The following is a 23,405-nucleotide window of genomic DNA, read 5'->3' as shown; positions in this document are numbered from 1 at the left end:
AAGGTAATTAAGTAAAAATACAAATGAAACCAAAGCATTTGTGTATATCATAAAGCTATAAAAGACAAAACATTTCACGGACATCTTAAAATAACACTTACCACGGCAATATTCCATGAGAATAAGCACTTCCCAAACATTATCACCAATTGATGTAATGCTACAATCCAAATAACCAACAATATTTTTATGGCCCGAGAGCTCTTTCTAAAAGAAAGCAAAACAGAATTCACAACAAAAAGATATTAAGATCTTACATTCTTGTTAAACACTTGATGCATTACACAACGGCACACTTTAGTGGATTAACGTACATCTCACAACTTAAGCTCAAATTTCATATGCAATATTTCATTGACCTATCTTAAAGCTTTTTCATCCATAGGGTGGTGGGTGCCTAGAATTTGCAGCCCAATTTAGTGCTTGAGGTGAAACTTTGAAAGCAACCTGGATCCTCAACTGAAGCGCTGCAGGGCAAAGAGCTATTGCTGGTAAATGAGATTAGAAAGGGCAGGTAGTTTAATCAGCTGGTACAAACACAATGAGTTAAATGATTCTTTCTGTACTGTAGCCTATGGTTTCTATCATAAACCTATAAAAGACAAAACATTTCACAGACATCTTAAAATAACACTTCAAGTTAACACATTAGTCCTAGTCCTACTGAGGTGCAACCCATCTGTATTTGAGTGAGAGCCTCCTAGAACTTAGAGTATGGGTCAGTTAGCTCACTTGGCTGGATGGCTGGTTTGTGATGCAGAGTGATGCCAGCAGCATTGGTTCAATTCCTGCACTGACTGGGGTTACCATGACTGACTGGGTTCTGTCCTCCTCAACCTCTCTCCTCACCTAATGCCTGCTGAATTTCACATTAAACCATCACTTGTGTGCCTATCTCTCTGATGAGAGAACAACCCTGTGTTTTGGTAGGGCGATGACAGCTTTTCTTTTAAAACCTAGAAACCATAGGCTACAGTACAGAAAGAATCATTTAACAAGTGTTTAACAAAATAACAAAAAATAATAAGAATTGGGTGTTTAATGTTCGAAAGTACAAAGAGTCTAAAATAGGGAAGAATTAACAGAGGGAGTGTGACAGCACTCAAAAGAAATGTTTTGGAAAGGGGGAATGTCATTAAGAGGGGTAAAGAGAACTAACTTGATGAGAGTTGAGAAGCAAAAAACATACAATCACGCTTCTGGCAGTATTCCATTGGTTTCCAATAACTATAAATGAGAGGTGATGCCCTTGGGAATGACAAACAAGGCAAGGGAATACAGTATGAACAGTAGGACCCTGGGAAGCACTGATGATCAGAGGGACCTTGGTGTGCACACGTATTCTGGCGAGTTTCAGTTATGAAGAGAGAATGGACCAATTGGGATTGTATTCCTCGGAACAGAGGAGAATGAAGGGGGACATGATGGAGTTGTATAAATATTCTTCCAGGTGTCACTGCAAATCAAATTTACCTAAATCAAAGTTTCCTTACCATAATAGTGACTTCTCTTTTACAGATGTTCAGGTCATAGGCATCATTAACATACATGCGTTTTAGGGCACAACGTACACCACTGACAGTTCGAGCCAAGAACACGATGGAGAATCCACCTATAAACATTTTTAAATTAAAAAAAAGTATTTTAATGCGACATAGAGGAACTACTTCAAACAAAAAGCACCTTGTGAATTACACCAGCTTAAACATTTTGGCTGCAGTATTCTACTTCGATAACATCTATACAGGAGACTTAGAGTATTTTAATTGCTTTGCTCTCCAGAGAGTTAGGAAGATTTAATAGGAGAATTCACTAGTCTCTTGCCCAGATTAAGAAGAATTAGTAAAAACCTGGCTTATGACACAGAAATGGTAGCTCCATAATTTTCCATCAGAAAACAATTTTGTATTTATACAATACCTTCAATATAATAAAATGTCCCAAGCCACTTCACAGGAGCAGTATCTCACAAAATTTGCCTTTAGGCCGCAGAAATATCATACAGATTTGAACAACTCTCAAAATTGAAAGACAGGTGGAGGGATTAAGGAAGGAATTTGAGAATTTAGGATGTCAGGAGGAAGGAATTCCTCAAGGTGGATATTTTCTAAACAATCTATTACACCCTGCTGGAGCAGGTAGGGTTTGAACCCGGGATTCATGGCCCAATGATAGGGATACTATCACTGCACCACCAAGTGCTGTTAGGTTCCTCTGAATAGTGTTCTAGGGTCAACCATCTTCAGCTGTTCTGTCAATCATCAGGTCAGAACTGAAAATGTTTGGTGAACATTGCACAGTGTTTAGCACTGTCCACAACTCCACAGATACTGAAACAAGCCATGACCTTAACAATATACAAGCTTAGGCTGACAAGTTACAAGTGGAAAGTAACATCCCTGCACACAAGGGTCAGGCAATGGCATCTCCAAGGCAGCTAACCATCATTCCTGGACATGCAACATTATTACCATCGCCAAATCTACGTTATTTGAATCCTGGTGGTACCACTGAACAGAAACAGAATTAGACTTGCCATAGAAATACAGTAGCTACAAGAGCAGGTCGGAGGCTAGGAAACCTGCTGCAAATAATTCATCCTGATTCCCCAAAGCTTATTCACCATCCACAAGGTGCAAATTAGGAGTGTGATGAAATACTTCCAATTTGCCTGGGTGAGTGCAGCTCCATCCAACAACACTTCAGATTGACGCCATCCAGGAAATGGCAAGCAACTCAATTTAACACAATCACAATCATTCACTCCCTCCACCACCGATGCACAGTCAAGGCAGAGTGCACCATGTACCAGATGCAGTAGACATTCACCAAGGTTGTTTAGATAGAATCTTTCAAATTATTACCATTCACAAGTACATGGATAACTGATGCATGGGAGTTCCCCTTGCAAGTTCTCCTCAAAATCACTCACCATTCTGACTTGAGAATATATTGCCACCCATTACTGTCATTGGGTTGATACCCTAGAATTCCCTTCCAAATTGCGGATGTACCTATACCAATGGACTGCAGCAGTTCAAAGATGTGACCCACCACCACCTTCTTGGTAATTAGAGATAGACAAAAAATGCTGGTCTCAGCCAGCAAAGCCCATCTCCAAAAGGAATGAAAGTGGGCAATCAATGAATGGTGACTCAGTGCAAATTGGAATGCTCAAGAGGCCAGAATTAGAGAACATTTTTAGAAGTTTGTTCAGATGATTTTCTTTTCATGAAGGACAATTAAGAAGTGTTTGCTTTGAAATGAACAACTATGGTCGCATCACAATCCTTCACATCGGTCATGTGGAAGATCATTAGTTTGAGACAACTGCTCATATGGATGACAAATGTATAAGCTGGACAAAAGAACAATGTGAGTTCTAATATTTATATAGTTCCTTTGAAATAGTAACTTCTCCATGTTTACCACTTGGAGGACACATGAGAATTGATCTACCAAATGTACTTTTGGTAAGAAAATTTTAATGTCCATTGACAGCAACTCAGTCATCCCTTTATTAAATGATATGGCCAAGCCTACAGTATAGTTGCTAGACTGGACATCCATCAGTTGGCAACAGAATCAATCCAACAAGTTTTCTCTCAGCTCAACCTCACAAATATACCCATCACACATGACCATTCATAACCACTGGTAGGAGTCACCACCACAAACCCTCTACTCTGCAGCAAAGCAGATTGCAGAATCACTGCATAAAATGAAACACAGACAGTCAGAAAAAAGAAACTAACCATTCTAAAACTAGATCTTAGGATAAGGCATTGTACATTGCAACTAATCAGTAAGTTGAGCCTAATGTCTCTCTTTTCTCCAAGGCTAGCAAGCAACTAAACTTTTGCCCTCACAGTAAAGAACACTAGCCAAGAGCACTATGCATACATTGCAAGCTGATTTCAAGCCGACAAAACTATTGCACAGTTACCTGAATACTTACGTTAAGAACCTCAAACTATAGACAGAAGTAGTGGTCCCATTTTCAATGCATTAAATCAATAACTAAGCACAAGGTAAGGCAGTTCTATGAATATTTGTCACTTCAATCAGGTCAGAGCATAGCTTCAGATTAGAGCCAAAGCAGAGTGGACTTTAGATGTTTGCAACTTGATGTGGTAAGCTGGCAACCCTACACTCTTCATCGGAGAAGTTGAGCTGAAGAAAATAATTGGAGATTGACATTGTAGATTCCAGTATCCTCATCTCTTCACATGACATAGCAGATAAATACACCGGATATAGTAAAGACAACAGGCCTTAACATAATTCTGGCAACTGAGCTAGAGACATATGCATCATAATTAGTCACCATGACTAACTGTCATCAATCTCTAAGTCAACCAGTTGCAATAGAAAAATGACTCTGGCATCCAGTTAATATAAAAGCCCAGCAATGGGAGCGAAGATGTTAACAGAGATAGCTGTAGCACTTGCACAGTAATAACCGTGGATACTGTCAGGCCAGATAGCTCCGGACCTCAATACAGCCTTAGCTCAAATAGGCAAAAGATGGAAAGTCCAGAGGTGAGGTGAGAGATAGTCAAATACAGCATTGATGTCAAGGACACAGTGTAGAATCATGAACACCACCAAAATTAATTATGTCAATGGGAACCAGGGGGTAAGTTCACCACTGGCTACAGTCTTACCTAGCAAACGAAGATGGTTGCAATGGTTGGAGACCCATCATCTCAGCTCAACTCACCCAGGTCATTGCTGCAGGAGGTCTTCAGGTTAGTCTCCTACATTGAACTGTATTCTGCAGCTTTAACACATGGTCAGATTCAGTACCATTCACAACTCCTCAGATATTGAAGAATTTTGTATCCTCATGCAGCAAGGTATGGATAATATTGTGGCTTGGACTGAGGAGTGGAAGTGGCATTAACAACACAAGTCCCAGGCAGAAACTTTCCCAACATAGAACCTAACCTCTTCTTGATATTCAATGGCATTACCATCTCAGAATCACCGACCATCAGCATTCTGACAATGACCAGAAACAACTGGCTATATATTGTGGTTATAAAAGTGGAACAGGCAAAAAATTCTACAGCAAATAACTCATCTCCCGATTTTCCGACACCTGTCTGCCATCTACAAAGCATAAAAGTCAGCAATATGATGGAATACTGGTAACAAATCTGTAAGCTGAGGAAAGACCATAGTTGGACTGAATGGCCTTTATATAACTCATTGAGGTATTTTCTAACCAACTTGTTCAGAACTCTGTTGCACATCTGTGGAGCAGCTGGAACTTGAGCCAGACTCTCCTGACCCAGAGGAAAGGACACTACCACAAGAGCATTTTTTAAACAAAAAGTCAACTTGTTCAGACCAGTTTTGACACAGCTCTCGAGGAGATGTGACTTGAACCCAGGCCTACGTAGCTCAGAAGTAGGGACACTAGCAATGTGTCACAGTAGCCTTTTAAGTAATCATATAGCCTCTTCAATTGCTTGGCTAAATGAAGTTCAGCAACAATAAAAAACTCAAAAGCATTCAAAGCCATCAGCCCACTTTATTGGCATACGATCCATCACAGCTGCACAATGACAGTTGCGTGTAACAATTGAAAGAAGCATTCTAACTGCTGGTAAAGTTACTTCAAGAACACTTTCTAAACTCCCAACACCTACCACCTTAAAAAATAAATGTAACAGGCACACGAATCATCACCAAGGTCCTCTCCAAGTCACTCACCAACCTTACATGGAAAATTAACAAGATCTTTTCACTGCTGCTGAGTCAAAATTATGGAACTCACTCTTTAACAGCACTAGAAGTATACTTATAACCATATAAACTGCTGCAGTTCAGGGCATCACCACCTGCTGGAGAATTGGGTTTGGGCAATAAATGCTGACCATGCCAGAACACCCACTTTCAAAGAACATAACATTAAAAAAAATCCACGAGACAGAATAAATCCAACTTGCCCATATATCATTCCATTAGCTGCTACTCAATTATATCAGATGATGGAAGGTGTCAAGAGTATCATAATAGTCAATCGTACAAGTAACATGTATTCGCCAATAATTTGTTTCCCACTTTGGATTCCACCAGAATGACTAGGGTCCAAATTTTAGCACAGAGATTCATTCAGGCATGGAAGCACTTCAATGCTTGGCACTCATGAACTGCTCTGGACAGTCGGCTTAAATTCTATGCTCAAGTCTCCAGAGGGGAATTTACCTTACTGACATTGGTGTTGGATTTAATTTTCCTACAACTGAAAATGCTTTTTTTGTGCTCATATTAAAAAAAGAAAAGCACTAGCAGCAGCAGTAAGTGGTCCAGTGCCTCAAGCGTCCTTTGCCATTCAATAAGATTATGAATGACCTATTATCTCAATTCTACTTACCCACATAATATCCAATCTCTTGATTCCCCTCAAGTCCAAAATTCTCAAACTTGGTCACTAGGGAGCAAGAAGCATTCACACTATTTAAATTATGAAAAGTAACATTCTTAATTCAGTCTTAAATGACTGGATATCATGAGACTTTGCCTTTCAGTTTTTTTTTAAATTCACCAGTCGAACTTGCATGATATAGGCTGGCCAGCATTTATTGTATTCCTAGTTGCCCTGGAGAAGGTGTGGTGAATGGTCTTCTTCAACCGCTGTAGCCCACGTGCTGTTGGTGGACCCACAATGTCATCAGGGATGGAACGCCAGGACTTTGATTCAGCAACTGAGGAGGGATGGCAACATATTTCTAATCCAAGATAGTGAAGGGAATTTGCAGATGGTGGTGTTCACAGGTATCAGCTCACTTTGTCCTTCCAAGTGGAAATGGGTTTGCAACGTGCTGTCTAAGGAACCTTGGTGAACTTAAATTCTCCAACCAAGTGGCTCACACCACAAGGGACCCGGGTTTGATTCGCACCCTCGGGCTACTGTCTGTGCAAACTCCACACATTTTCTTTGCGTCTGCAGGGGTTTCTTCCAGGTGCTCCAGTTTCCTCTCACAGTCCAAAGATGAGCAGGTTACGTAGGTCAGCTATGGGAAATGTGGGGTCATGGGAATAGTGTGAGGAGGGGTGGGTCTGGCTGGGCTGCTGTTTGGGAGGTTGCTGTGGACTCAACAGGCCAAATTGCCTGCTTTCACACTGAAGGGATTCTGTGATTCTAAACTAAGGAAAATAATCTCTCAGCACCTATCAAGCCCCATCAGACTCAAGTTTCAAGGTGATCACCTCTCACTCCTCTAAATTCTAGAAGGTAGGAGGTTAATATACTCAGCTTCTCAATTTGGGATATTATTCTCATAGCTGTAAGTTTGCTCACTGAGCTGGTAGATTTGTTCTCAGACATGTTGTCACAACATGCTAGGTAACAACAGTAAGCCTCTGATAAAGCACGGTGTTCTGTTCCACTTGCTATGTGTGTGTCTTGGTCTGTTGCAGTGGGTGATATCACTTTAGGTTCTGTTTCTGAGGGGTTGATAAATGAGGTCCGAAATCGATATAGGACTAGACCAGTGCAGCACAGTATAGGCTCTTTGGCCCTTGATGTTGTGCTAACCTTTTATCCTACTCTAAAGATCAAACTAACCTATGTACCCTACTTGTTACTAACATCCATGTGCCTATCCAAGAGTCGCTTAAATGTCCCTAGTGTATTTGACTCTACTATCACTACTGGCAGTGCATTCCACGCACCCACCCCTTTGTGTACGAAACTAACTCTGACATCTCCCCTAAATCTTCCTCCAATCACCTTAAAATAATGCCCTTTATGATAGCCTGTTTGTTAATAGAGTTCCGGTTTGAATACCGAACCTCTAGGAATTCCCGTGCATATCTTTGTTTAGCCTGTCCGAGGACGAATGTATTGTCCCAGTCAAACTGGTGTTCCTCTTTGTCTGTGTGCATGGATACTAGTGATAGTTAGTCATGTTTGCGATAATACCTTGCAAGGACTGCAACAAATATTACATTGGACAGACGAGAAGGAAACTAGCCACGAGGGTACATGAGCACCAACTAGCCACTAAAAGACATGATCAACTATCACTAGTATCCATACACAGAGACAAAGAGGGACATCAGTTCGACTGGGACAATACATCCATCGTGGACAGGCTAAACAAAGACACATACGGGAATTCCTACAGGCTAGGCATTCAAACCAGAACTCCATTAACAAACATGTCAATGTGGACCCCATTTACCAACGTCTCAGAAACAGAACTGCAAATAATATCTACCAAAACAGACCAAGACACAAATCTACCAGCTCAGCAAGAAAACTTACAATCTGATCCACAACCTGAGCTATAAATCTCCAAAATCGCATACTATTTTCATCCAGAAATAAATCGTGAAAGTCTGACCCACCTCAAATACAGCTTCATCCTTCACTAGATAAGGAGACAACAAATACTTAATGCTAGTGAGTTCCAAGCCCTGTACAGAGTTGTCAAAAGATATCCTTGCTCTTTCTTTTATCACATTATAATAAAGACCATCGTGTTTGCCTTTCTAAAGTGAAGGATGTGCATGAATGTTAACTTGGTACTTCTCATATGCCATCCAAACGTATTCTGCTTTTCTACTTTTTTGAAGTAAATAACCTCACATTTCCTCATACGGGACCACATCAGATTATTAACCTAACCATATCTGAGAGTTCATGGAATGCCCTGCCAGTAGCAGTGGTAGACTCTCCCTCTTTATGGGCATTTAAACGGGCATTAGATAGGCATATGGAGGATAGTGGGCTAGTGTAGGTTAGGTGGGCTTGGATCGGCGCAACATCGAGGGCCAAAGGGCCTGTACTGCGCTGTATTTTTCTATGTTCTATATCCATTTGTAGCCTCTGTACCTGCCTTGCAATTGCCATTCTTACTAACTTTACATTGCCCTTAGTGTCGGTCTCTTCATACAAATCATCGATGTGCATTTTGAACAGCAAAGAACCGAGCACTGGTCTTGGTTGTACTTCAAGTTACAGTCTGCCAGTTCAAAAAAATGCTCCATGAATCATTAATTTTCACTTCCTTTCTCTTAAATGTCCTCTATCCATGCTATCCATGCCTCCAACTACATGAGCTCTTACCTCATTTATTCACTTGCGTGCAACATATTTAAACATAAAAGTATATTACATCTATCCTTTTCACTACCCTATCAGTTATAGCCTTAAATTTATCAAACACTATTGTACTTTTGTAGAACCATGTTCATTTTGAATGATACTATAATTTGAAGACATCAGTAGGACAGGCATTTTTAACAGATTTGAGCACTTCACCACTGAATCATGTAAAGCAAACTAGCCTATTGTTCCCAGTTTACTTCCTTCTCATTTCTTGAAAGAGTTTTTCTATTTGCAAATTTCCAATCTGGTAGAACCATGTGAGAATCTAAAGAATTTTAGAAAATTATAATCAGTTTATCCTCTTATCTTTGCTGGTTAATTCTTTTAGAACTTGGATGTGGACCACCTGGTCCTGGGAAATCAGAGTTCAGTGCTTTGCATTTCTCCAATAACTTGTTCCTGCTGAAATTGAAGGATTGATTATCTTTGGTTCCCTACTTGTATTTGACTATTATTTCTGCTATGAAACAGTACCTTTGCTGTGAAGACAAACAAAATTTTTGCTCAATGCCTCTGTCCTTTCCTTATGCTACACAATAACCTTTCTTGTCCCTGTCTCTAAGGGACATTTTAGCTACTTGTCCTTTTTAGGATTTGTAAGAACTCTTATAAGCTGTTTTTACATTCATGGCTAGTTTAGTCTCATTCTATTTTATTACGCTTAACTTTAAGTCCGAGGAATAATAATATTACAGCAAGATGGATCCAAAGGGACACATTTTGTTAAACCTTGAATTTTTAAAAATAAAAATTTCGCACTGTTTATTTACCAAACTATTAAGACTACTTGTTTTAATAACCATAGCCAGCTCTTGCTTCATGTAATTGGCTTTAGGTTTAAGATTCTTGCCTGTGGTTGGAGCTTGGAGCTTTCAAACTTAACATGGGATTCAATTATGTTATCAGCTTTTGCTGAACGCAATTAACTTTGCCCTATTACACAAAACATTTACAATAGCTTTGTTGCTAATTGATTCCAAGTTTGCTTCAGAAATGTGGCAGGAAAACATTCTACAAACCTCTCTTCTAGACTATCGTTGCCAATTTGAATCATCCAGTTTAAAAGATGATTAAAGTTCACCAAAATGATTATACTACTTTTGTTAAAGGCTGCATCGCTTTCATTAATACACTGTCCAACTGTATATAGTTATTGCAAGGGATCCGCATTATTTTCAGACTTCTGTTATTCCAATATCCACCCCTAATGACTCTACTTCATGATGCCATTATTTGTTATAGGCAATTCTCTTCCTTTGGTATTCTGTTTGCATCCTCATCCCCCACTCCCACCCCCAAAAATAAGCTGGAATATTTACTTTACAATCTTAGTCACCATATAAACATGTCTCTGTAATGGCGAGAAGATTTAAAAACGCTTACCTTTGTTTGCGCCACTAGCTCACAAATCTTAGTACAGATGCTTCGCGTATTCAGATAAAAAGCATTCAATTCCTTTTTTCAAAAAACTAATATTAGACCCTACACAAATCTTACTCATCGATGCACAATTACGGTCACTGTCCCTTCCTCACCCTGCTCATTCTGACCTGCATTTCAGTTGCCTTAACAGCATAGCACTTTTCTCTATAGCTTTTCCAAACACCCTTCACTTGAACACCTTTGTTCATTTAAAGCCCTACTTTCAGTCCTAGTTTTATAAAACTTATAAGGCCACTGGTTCTAGCCTAGTTTACACTGCATACATTAGAGAATATTTCTCTTTTTCTTAAATAATGATAGCAGCGTCCAATGAATCCAAACCCCGTTCCTCTCACACTATTCCGAGCAATGCATTTAATTCTCTAATCTATGATATTTAGCATTTCATAAGATAACGATTCAAATAAAATACAGAACATCAAAGTTTCAATTTGGACTATAACTCCTCAAAACTATCAGCAAACAAAACATTTCTAGTTCTACCCAAGACATTAGTTTGTATGTCGACCATGAACAATTCCACTCCAGATTCATCTTCAGTCTTGAGATGTCTTTATTCCTGGCACCTCCAAATCTCACAGCAGTGAAACCGCAGAGAACAGTAGCTCCATAACTATACTTCCACACCCATCAACACATTCTCGGTTGCTCTTCCCACTCGAATAGTATTTCACACTATAGTACCAATACAGTTTGCTCAGCAACTCTGCAGTCCTTCACCTCACCCACACAAGTAACAAGAACCTTGTTCATAACTGTTAGTCAAAGTCAAAATCTGAAGCTCCACCAATACCATTTACTGAATCCGTATACCTACCTGACTTTCAAGCTCCTCCAAACTACTGATGTCTGATCTATAGAAATTATGTGGTGCAAAATAAAAAAACTAACTAATAGAAAACAGACTCGGGATGAGGAGGACAATTTCAGGATGGCAAATCTGTACTACCACAGGGACCAATACTGTGGCTACAATGATTTACAATATAAATTGATGATTTTAATGAGGAAGGTGAACATACAATAGCCAGGATTGCCCATGACAAAAAATGTGGGCTGGCAAACAGAGAGGAAAACAAAGAGTCTGCAAATGGATAGACAGGTTAAGAATGTAGGCAAAAACTTGGCTGATGGAATATAGTATTGGGAAATCTGAGGTCTGCCCTATGAGCACTTTGGCAGAAAGAAGAGTCAGTGAATATCATTTAAATTAAGGGAGACTGTAGAAAGCTATAGAAGAGGGATACGGAGTCCTCATCCACAAGTCACAAAGTAGCAGCATCCAAGTTCAGGGAATAACAGAGAAGGAAAATGGAATACTGGTGTTAATTTCAAAGGGAATACAGTATAAAAATAGAGAGATTTTGTTAAAATTATCCAAAACACTGATCAGAACACAGCTGGAATACTGTGAACAATTCTGGAGCCTTTATTGAAGGAAAGATATGTTGTCTTTGCAGACAATCCAGAGATGGTTCGCTAGACTGATACTAGGCATGAAAAGGTTAGAGGAAGGATTAGGTAGATTGGGTCTTGAATCAATGGAACATACAAGAATGAGAGGTGACCTTATTGAAACATGCAGGATGTTTAGGTAGCTTGACAGGGTAGATGCAGAAAAGTCGAGAACTAGAGAGTATAATCTCAAATAAGGAATCACACATTTAAGATAAAAGTGAGACAAAGTCTTTTCCTTGGGGTGGGGGGGGGAGTCTAAATCTAGAAGGCATAGGTTTAAGGTGAGGGGAGCAAGATTTAAAAGGGACCTATGGGGCAACTTTTTCACACAGAGGGTTGTGTGTTCATGGAATAAGGTGCAAGAGGAAGTGGTGGAGGCTAGTACAATTACAACATCCAAAAAGCATCTGGATGAATAAATGAATAGGAAGGGTGTAGAGGGATATGGGCCAAATTGGACAAGATTTATTTAGCATATCTGGTCAGCATGGACAAGTGGGACTGAAGGGTCTGTTTCTGTGCTGTACAACTCTATGATTCTATTACTCTATTCAAATTAAGAGCCTTTAATTTTAGATTTTGTTTATCACATCTGGTGATATACACACCAGAGGGCTTTAGCAGTGGCTGGAGCATAGTTATATGTACTCTTTAGGCAATTGGCTACAGGGTGGCTAGAAAAAGAAAATTATTAAACAAATCAAAATATAATTTGTGAGTAAATATGTAAAAAAATGTTGTGACCCTAAATTAAATACAAGTCTCAAATACCTCTGTCTATCAAATCAACCCACAGGTCTGTCTGTAAAATGTAGATTAGGTAAAACCTGAATAACAATAGCAAATATTTAGAAAAGTAAAAATATGCAAAGCTAATCAGAATCAGTGATTAGACCAACACTAATTGAACAAAACTGTCATTAAAACTTCTATTAAATATTTCTATTATTGACAATTTTCGCTATTGCCAGCTTTCCCTGCCTGGATCATCTAGGCAGCCCTCCACCACACCTTCATTGCCCTAAACCCTCTCCCGTCTGAACACAATAAAGAGAGGGTTCCCCTCATCCTCACCTACCACCCCACCATTCCCCATATCCAACATATCATCCTTAAACACTTCCGCCAACTCCAAATAGAGGCTACAACCATGTACCCCTCCCCACCTTCGCCAATCCATGGTTAGTGCCCTTTTCTCCACCATGCCCCAGAACCCCCGATATACCTTCCTCTGCAAATGTAAAAGACACAAAACCTGCCAGTACAGAATGCCCCCACCCACGGCCATAAACAGTCCTTCCCAGGTGAGACGGAGGTTCACCTGTGTCTCATCCAACCTAGTTTAGTGTATCCGGTGCTCCTGATGCGGTCTTCTCTATGACGGGGAGACCAAACATAAATTCAGGGCATGTTTTGCCAAGCATCTCAGCCAGGCCTTCAGGGGATGACCTGACCTCATGGTTACTGCCCATTTTAATTCCCCTTCCCACTCCATTGCCGACATGACCATTCTTGGCCTCCTCTGCTGCCACAGCGAATCAGACCCCAAATTGGAGGAACAACACCTCATCTTTCACCTGGGCAGCCTACAACCCGGAGGGCTCAACACTGAGTTCTCTAATTTCAAATAACCTCCCTTCCCATCCCTCTACTCCCTTCCAGGCCCTCCCCCTCCCTTCCATTCCTTCCAACTACCAACAGGATTTATTACTCACATCAACTAACCAGGTTGTACCTGTGTTCACCTATCCTTGCCCCACCACAACCACCCAGCAACCCCTCCCCCCCATTCCCAAGTCCCAAACCCCCCAACTGCAGCGCCATTTACACCCACCCCCAGTCCTGAAGGATTACACTCGAAATGTTGACTTCTCCACCTCCTGGCTTGCTATGTTCTTCCAGCCTCCTGCTGGCCTACATTATCAGCTATACAAACTAGCAAACTGCTTCCAAAAGTGGTTTCTCACCTTCATGCTAATCTCAACTCCACCCCAAATTCTAAACCCAAATCTCACTGTCAACACTTTGCAATGGCACTAATTGTCATTGGTGTCATTGATCAATTGAGTTGTCAACAACCATTCTATAAAAATAAAACAGATAATTTTCTGGACTGTTTAAATCTACTCAAATTTTGTTGGATTTGTACGGTTTCCTTTTTAAGACTTTCTCCCCTCGTCTTCAGAAACTGCAGTATGGTTTGGTCCAAGATTTACTCCAGTACATTTTCAAGTGACTATATACTCTTTCTTGCAAGTTTGTGCAGTGCATGCTTGCAGGGTGATAAACAAGGAGATACAGTTTTGTCTTCACTATGTAAACACAAACAACTTCCAACAGTGGGCAGTGGTTAGTGATTGTTAACAAAATGTTTGGGTGATTGTTTTATAGTCCAGCTGTCTCAACTATTATCTTTTGTGTGTACATATTCCTCTTTTGTTTTCAAGAAATATTTTATGCCTGTCACAGGGATAAAATTAGCATATACTGTTACTCTTACTAAAAAGGAAGTGGTTTGCAAACATAGTAAAACTTGTGAACATTGATGAGGTGGTCACAATGGTTCCTAAGTATAGAGCTGAAATACAATTATATTGTCTTACTGGATTAACAGCAAATCCCTAAATAATAAACATAAAATATCCATATTAAAAAAAACAAAGATACCAGGCATCATGTTGAATAAACTATTCATTTTCTGGATTATATCATATGATGGGTGATCTTCTACTTGAGCTACACTTTCCTACATTATCTTCATATATCCCTTACTACCAAACATCTGCCTTAGTCTCAAATGTACTCAACAAGCAAGTACCTACAACTAAGACCCTATACAATTGGAGCAAGACTTGCTTCCTATTCATTTGCAGTAATATTTCCATGATTAGCAACAATGTTTTACCACAGGCAATTGCACTGTGGCTTGCCATGGCTGGTGCAATTTAAAATCAACAATAAATCTGGCAAATAGAATCATAGAATCCCTACAGTACGGAAACAGGCCCTTCAGCCCAACAAGTCCCCAGTGACCCTTTGAACAGTAACCCACACAACCCTATTCCCTGACCTTAATATCCTATATTTACCCCTGACTAATGCACCTAACCTACACAACCCTGAACACTATGGGCTATTTACCATGGCCATTTCACCTAAATTGCACACCTTGGATTGTGGAAGGAAACCCACACAGACACTGGGAGAACGTGCAAACTCCACACAGGCAATCGCTCAAGGCTGTAATCGAACCCGGGTCCTTGGCACTGTGAGGCAGCACTGCTAATCACTGAGCTACTGTGTCACCCAAGTTACTCATCTGCCCTCTGTAAAGGCCGAGCAAGTCACTTAGTTCAGAGACAAAATATAGTTGATTCAAGTCAAGCTCACGCCTCATGAAAGCAAGGGAAAGAATTCAGAATAATTTAAGTTTGAATACACATTATAAACAACGTTTGAAAGAAGTTGATTTTGCCAACACAATGCATATTTATAAAATAAAGTTGTACTTTTTCTGTATAATGTCTATTCAGTACAAAAAGGTATTGCACTGTAATGTAAACTTTTGAATGCAACATTAAAATGAAGGCCCATTTTCCTTCTGATTTAGGCATTAAAGATTGCAACTATATTAATTTGCACAGAGGAGTGCGAGCTAACATTGATCCCTAAAAACATGAGGCAGATTATCTAGTTATCACAGGGCTGTCTGTGGGGTTTTGCTGTGTACAAACTCGATATCAAGTTTTCCTACATTACACCAATGACCATGACAACTTATCTTAACGATAACAAAAATCTCAATTGCTTGAACAAATTTAGATAAACTTTTAAGGGAAACGCAAATGTGCTTTTTTTTATAATTGATACAGAAAAATGTAAAAATTTAAACAAGGAAGTACAGTTTTTAAAACAATTTATGATCTCTATGTTTTATGGACATGACGATAATACAACATGGCACTAAAAGTTATTTGATCATCATGTACAGCAGCAAATTGAAGAAACGTCTTTCCAAAGATGAACTATATTTGTAACCTATATAGTCAATATTTTCCAGAAAGGATAGATTCTGCCATGCTTGCCCAAGCTCCTGAGTTTTATTATTTGTCAAATAAACAGAAGTTTGAATGTGCTAATTATACTTCCCATGAACTTTGTGAACAGAGCTTCCCATTATCTTCCTAAGCACATTAACTCAAAATGTCTGGAGGTTCAATCTGTAGTTATCAGTTTCCTGCAATAACATGCCGACTGAACACATTCGGCACCAGCAATTCTAGATACAGTTGAAAATGTTCCAGCTAAATTAATTAAGTGCCAAAAAATGATAGCATTGCATATTCGGCTAAATAGCATGTATTTTATTAAAGGAAGACAGAGTCTTTCAGGATGAAGGGGAGGTTACGACTTCTTGTTAACGGTGACCCAACTGGTTATTTAAAGTGAACATCAACATCAAAATAAAGCATCATGCACTGATCAGGGACACAGGGAAACAGATCAGAGGAGAATCTCAGTAAACATCATATGCATCAATTTGAATTTTGAAATAAAGAAAAGGAAACCAATGAACAGAACCGACACTAATCTGCAGACAAGTAACCAATTTTAACCAGAAGAATAGACACAAATGTTACAACATTTCCAATGCAAACTGCAAGGTGGGATAACCAAAAATCAAGCAACATATTATTTTGAAGATCAGAAAATCAGTTGAGCGGTCAACAATTCAACACAAATTGTGACTCAGTTCCATGACATAGTTATCTCCCATTGCCTGTAAATTTATGAAATTTACAACATTATATATTCACAGCATTAATTTTAAGAGGTCATGTTGGAGCTGTACAAAACTCACAAAATAAGGATGTGACTGCACTGGAGGGGGTGTAAAGGAGATTTACTTGGATATGGCCTAGGATACAGCAGTTCCGGTAAGATAGGCTAAATAAGCTTGGGTTGCTTTATTTGGAGCAGAGATGATCAAGGTGGGACCTGATATAGATGTTTAAGCATATGAGGGATTTGGACAGGGTGAATAGAAAGCAACTGTTCCTCTTAATTGAAGTCAATAAAGTGAAAAGGGAGGTGGTGTACAGTGAATTTGAGGAAAAAAACATTTCTCCAAAGGGCACTGAGATGTGGAATGCACCAACCCGCGAGATTAATTGAAGTGGGTAACCTCACAATCATTAAAAAAGTACTTGGACGAGCACTTGAAATGCCATAACATTCCGAGGCTAATGACCCTGGTGCTGAAAAGTCGGTAGTATTTAGGTGGTGACAGACTGGACAAGCCAAAGGACCTCTTCTGTACTATGATTCTACAATTCATTCTAGCTGCACTAAATACTCACTTATTCAGACATTTCATTATTCCAAACTTGCAGCATCTTGCCAATATTAATTCCCAATAGAAGTGAAGAAAAGAATTCCCTTAATTAAACGCAATCCATGTGACAAGTGTCATGACTGGATTTCTCTTAACGCGAGTTTCTCAACCTCATGTAACTTATTGCGCAACAAGAGTCTGCAAGTTATGCTCCTTGCTTTTCCCAACCTTGCGGTCAGGTCTTCCTTTAGGAATGGCAACTGTGATCCATTGGTGTAATCATTTGCTGACAGCAATAATAAAAGGCGGATCACAGGTAACACCCCTTGCTTTGTTGTAACGGCTGCCATGTTCAAACGTTCAGACAACTGACAATACAGGTTGTTTGGGTATTGGGGGGGGGGGGGTGGAGGTGGGCTGCTTGTTTCTGGAGTAGGCCAGTGATAAACAACAGCACAAAATTTGGATTAGCATTGAAATTAAGTATCATGCAACAAAGCTTCAGCCTCCAACACCAAGGTTTTGTCATAGAGTGGGCCAGACCTCCTCAAAACATGCCAAGAGAGTTGCCCAGAACCTAAACTTTACTAGTTGTTTCAAAAGGTGCAACACTGATATTCCAGGAGGGATGCAGCTGGTCAAACCACTTTGGTTTTGAACAATGCAGAATTTATTTACAAGATTACCAATTGAAACACAAACAAAAAAGAACAGATAAAAGAACTTAACCTATTTGAAACCCAACAGATTATACCAATTTAACTGTGATGCTCCCAATAATTGCAACAATCCCCAAAAATACGCCTTGGCACAAAAAGTAAAATCAAGCAAAGTGTCATACAAGAGAGATATTAGAGCGAGGGGGTCAGCATGGACCAGCATCACCTTGGTTCAGCAGCTTCACAACTGCCTGACTGCTTTCAGTGAAGAGCCCGACTGCCAAAACAAAAATCAAACAAAAGAAGAAAAGCTGAGCTGTAAGAAACTGGCTATCCCCCTTTCATTGTACAAGTGTTTTTTTTAAACTTGAAAGCCTTTTTCCAGAAGCAGTATGCTCGCTATAATCAAATTGGCTCTGAAACCCATCAAACTTTGACTTTTCGGAGTCTGTGCCTTTTACAACCTCTGGGAAAAAAAAGCCAAGGACACCAGAACCTTGTTAAAGGAGCTGCATTATCACAAAGGTCAATGTCAGAAATATGATCCACGCTTCTTTGCTTCAAAGACAATGACAATACAGTAAAATTACTACTTTAGACAATTAATATTTTTGCCCCTTCCTCTTAACACTCTTCCACAATTTTTCTTTTCGACAAAATGTAAATTGGTTACCCCAGCTCTCAATTAAACAAGGTGCCTTTTGTGCTTCTATTCCAAGAAATTCAATACCAAACTAGCATGTGCTAACTACTCAAATTAAATAACAGTCAATTGTCACCAGTTTTTCCAATTTGAAACCGTCTGCAACTGCACAAATAGAAAATCAGTAGCTGTGAATAGATAAAAGCAGTTGCCCATTACTGGTTGTTGTTTCAGTTCACCCATAGGTCTCGGAGAATCAGTTGAAATGTAGATGAAGCTTAGAGAACACAATGTAAAGATGCCTAATATGCTTTTGAAACAATTCTATTCTTGAGACAAAAGCAGGAACAGAATTAAGATAGAGATTCAAAGAATTACAATTATTTTGCAAGAGGAAGAGAACAAAAATCAGAATCAAGGATGCTGGGAGACACTCCATTAACATTTATGATATCATGTAGCATCGTTTTTATCATTAAGTAGACAATCAAAGTTATTGCTCAAGTTTCCCTGCAGCTAGAATAAAACAGCAGAATTAAGGTCTAGCATTAATACAGATGAAACCAATCAAATATTTGAGAACTACAATGGAGTAATGGAATTGTTAAGCCAAAGACTGCAACCAGAAAATAACTAAGATTTTTTTCTTAAGTTACACTATTCACGAGTCAGTATTGGGCTCATGCTGCATTCTTATAATTATTCGACAAAAACAGTATTCTGCTGAAAAGATACCAGCAAGAGTAATCTCAAAATTAATGAGTAATGGAGAAGTATTAGGAAAAGAAGTCAAATAGGAGGGAAAAGCTCAATATATGCATGATGTCAAATCTGATCGAAGAGGTAAATCTACTGCAGTGTTGAAAAATAAACTTAAATTCAGAATGGAGAGGTGACAACTTTTTATTAAAAATTTAAATGTTTCACTTGATACTCCAAGAATGCTAACCTGTGATTTACCTTCTTAGGAAATTAACATAGTAATTCATCAGAACAACTTGAAATTGATCAGCTTGTCCATTGTCCAAATCTTTATTTCAAATGTTCAGTAACTGTGGACCAATTTTGATTAAATTAGAAATATTAAACTGTTGTATTGATCTTTTGTTTTCTCTCAGGAAGAATTTTGAGGGGGGAGCAAAAGGAACAGTTAAATTAAGTTTTTGAAAAGCAGCCTCTATGCATACAAATTTAAGTTTTTTTTAAAAAAGGATATTCAGACAAAAGGTGGTAAGATAGGTTAAACTGAATTTATTTATTCAGAGGTTAAATATTGAATAATTAATTAAGTTGAGAATGGGTCATTAAGCATATCTGAGGCTGAGACAGATTTTTAAATCAGGAAGGGATTTCAGAGTCATGGAGGAGAAAGGCAAGAAAAACAGAGTTAAGGATTGAGATCAGCAATCTCACTGAATGGGAGAGCAGACTTGAAAAGTGGAATGGCCTACTTCTGCTCCTGTGTGTTATAGTCTTTCAGGCTTGTCACAATAATCATAAAAACACTCTGCACCTATTCTGTTTATATACTCTTTCATTTGAAGCACAGGCAAAATGATGCAGTCACCAAGATGACAAATCTGTTTTCAGAATCAGGACATTACACAATCAAGCAAAAAAAAAAGGCACCAAAGGTACGATACCCCAAGGAAAGAAGGTTCTGCACTGGGGCTTGGAGTAGAATGCATGTAGTTTTGATTCAGAAAGTAAGTGTCTGGCCCATTTTGAGAACGAGTTACCCTCAAAGATGATCCGGCAGTTAAAATCAGGTGAAATTTAATTATAAAAATAACTTGTATATTAAAAGTATGCAAAATAAACCAGCTAACATTTTTAAGCATGATCCTCATTAAAATTAAGTTCACCAGTAGAAATACTGGAATAACACAAAAGACAAAATATATTAAAAAAACTTAATCTTGGCAACCCTGAATATTTTGGCTATTCCCAAATTTCTGTCCATCATTTTCACAGCTCTAATCAATAATTTTTTTCCAAAATAGGATTCCACCCAGGCATTGCCTAAACCAAAATTAAAATATTTTGCATCCATGCTGCTGATTCATTTTTTCACTTTGAATTCCCTGCAGCCTTTGATTTGATCAAAAATTCCACTTTAACTGTTGAGCTCAGTGAGACCACTCTTGTTTATCACCACTCCTATCAAATTCTGCAGCAATACCTCTGGCAATATGCCCTTCATCTTCCTCATTCATGCACACACTGCCCTAAGGCAATCAAAATTCAAAAATCTAAAAGAACTGTGGATACAAAAGTCAGAAACAATTCAAATACAAAGCTGATGACAGCCATTGCTTCATTCCAAGTATATTCTCTCAATCCTTCCATTGCTTATTCAGATAAATTAGTGCACATCACCACAAACCAAAAACTCATGCCAACAGTTCCTTTCTCCTCCTCAATTTTAGGCTGAACCAAGATATTCACAATCTTAGCATCTGAATAAAACAAGCAAAGTTTCAAATCTTGCATGTCCCTTCATCAAACTGACCATTCACTTCCACTTCCATACCATCTATTTCCACTTTCGGAGCGCCGCTCCTTCATCAGGTGGTTGACGAAGGATCACCTGATGAAGGAGCGGCCCTCCGAAAGCTAGTGTGCTTCCAATTTAACCCGTTGGACTATAACCTGGTGTTGTGTGATTTTTAACTTAGAATGGAACACAGTCTCAGGCTAAGAGGTCAATTATTTCAAACTGACAGCATAAGACTCTTCACTCAGTTGAATCTTTTAAATTGACTGTTCAGAAGACTGTGGGACATAACACAACAAAAGTACTTCATTTGCCCCATTATTTTGTACAGGGTAATCTGTGGCTGTAATAATTGCCTTGCCTACTCTGTAAAATTGTCATGTTACTGCTCAATTTTAATTAGTAGTGAAAATTCAGATTAACAAAAAGGTGGATAGTTAGTTCACATTGGAATTTATAAATTTAACCCCATTACCCTGTGTTTTGTTAAGCAATTTAATATTTAGTTAACAATCCTAAAAACATTTTATCGCCTCCATGCCCTCTCAAACGTTTTCATTAGCAAGAGGTAGATAAGGTAGATGTTAAATGACTTGAAGAAAATTCAGCCCAAACTTTAATGATTTTACCAGTTTTCTTCTGTTTACAACTCTGCAACACAATGAATATTGTGTCTTTGAATGAAGCCTGACTAAAAAGTAGTGATGAATAAAGCAATGGCACAAAAAGTTTTTTTTCATCTTATTTTGCAACTGCAATTTGCATTTATACAGCATTGAACATAGTCAAATCTTAAAAGCCACTTTAATCCAGCTATATGAAACAAAATTTGACACAAGTCACAAAGAGTTATTGGGATTAATTGCCAAAATCTTGATTTAAAAAAAACGTCCTGGTTAGGAGTGCCTTTGAAGGAGGAAAGCAAGGTAGAGATATAGACACATTTGGGAGATTGTTTCAGAGCATAGAACAGAGGCGGCTGAAGACCAGGCCACCACTGGTAGACTATTAAAAAATTTGAAGTGCTCAACTGACCAGAATTTGATGAGCATAAGTATCTTGGTGGTTTGTTTGGTTGTCAAACTTTGTGGAGGAAGGAAGGAGCAACGTCATAAATAGAGTTAAAGACTTGAGTGAGAATTTCAAAATCTTGGCATTGGTGATCAAGAGACAAAGTAGGTTACCAGGCGCAGAGATAATGGGTAGACTTTGTGCTAGTTTGAATCCAGGCAGAATTTTGCAGAATCTAAGAGATTATACACAGAATCGAACAATCAAAATTATATATTGTACTTCTTTGGATCCTTTTAACAAAAAAGGCAGGTGTGGATTTTGAACAACTAACTAAAACAAAGCAAACAAAAATAACTATTTCAGCGAATATCAAAACTATTTGTTTCCTACTCCCTCCATACCTTGCTGCACCTATCAGCTCAGCTAAAAACTAATGAAGCAACGAAGCACGTGGGAATGGTGACATATGGTGGGGAACACAAGGAAATACAACAAAGCTATTCAGAGCAGTCAAACTTGGTACTGTGTATGCTACTACTCGGATGGTGAATACATCTAACCAAGAATTCCACCTCTGGTAGAAAACATTGATACTAAAAATGCATACCTTGACCTATTTTGGAATAGAATTATCATAGCTAAAACATGTTGCTCGTACCAATAAAAGTAGCACACAAAAACAAAGTGGGAGTAGGCCATTTAATGTGGGTATGGCTGATCGTACCCTGTTCTTTCTCCCAATACACTTCAATCCCTTTAGTAGGAAGGACATAGCTAACACTTTGAATACATTTTGACCTCAACTGCTTTCTGTGATAGAGAATTTCATAGGCTCAGTACTCACTACTCTCCAGGTGAAGAAATTTCTTATCTCGGTCCTAAAATAGCTTACCCCATCTCCTTAAAAACTGTTACCTCTGGACTTCTCTTTAGAGAACTGGCTTAAACTCAAATGGGCTAAAAGGCATCTGTCAATGTAACACTGACTCAGCACTGTTTCTGAAAAATTTCCAATCATTTGCATTCCACCTACTATGGGGTGAAATCAGTGCATGAAAAATTATGGAAAACATGGATTTGATATGGTCCAATTCCAGTTTACGTTTCCTGTCACTCCGGACAGCTTCTTCTTTAAACGTCACCATTTCCACTCCCACGTGATTGAAGATGCCCTCCAATGCATCTCATCCACACCTCGCACTTCTGCCCTCGAACTTCAACCCTCCAAC

At 38.9% G+C, this 23,405-nt stretch overlaps 1 protein-coding gene across 4 annotated transcripts in view; it reads right to left on the bottom strand.

The window, feature by feature from the left end:
- Positions 1 to 23,405, bottom strand: part of bmp2k (BMP2 inducible kinase) — a 106,510-nt gene that overhangs the window by 72,066 nt on the left and 11,039 nt on the right. For all 4 annotated transcript variants that reach the window (XM_043696300.2, XM_043696310.2, XM_087985788.1 and 1 more), the window contains 2 exons: positions 1,494 to 1,612; positions 102 to 207 (listed from right to left, as the gene is read on the bottom strand). In XM_043696300.2, coding sequence (XP_043552235.2) covers positions 102 to 207; positions 1,494 to 1,612 — 225 coding nt within the window. The remainder of the gene's footprint in view (positions 1 to 101; positions 208 to 1,493; positions 1,613 to 23,405) is intronic.

Source organism: Chiloscyllium plagiosum, unplaced genomic scaffold (assembly GCF_037043375.1).
Source record: "Chiloscyllium plagiosum isolate Xiang-an unplaced genomic scaffold, Cpla_swu_hap1 HiC_scaffold_1, whole genome shotgun sequence".
Lineage (NCBI taxonomy): Eukaryota > Metazoa > Chordata > Chondrichthyes > Orectolobiformes > Hemiscylliidae > Chiloscyllium > Chiloscyllium plagiosum.
The sequence above is the reverse complement of the archived record's forward strand: the minus strand, read 5'-3'. Positions and strand labels throughout refer to the sequence as shown.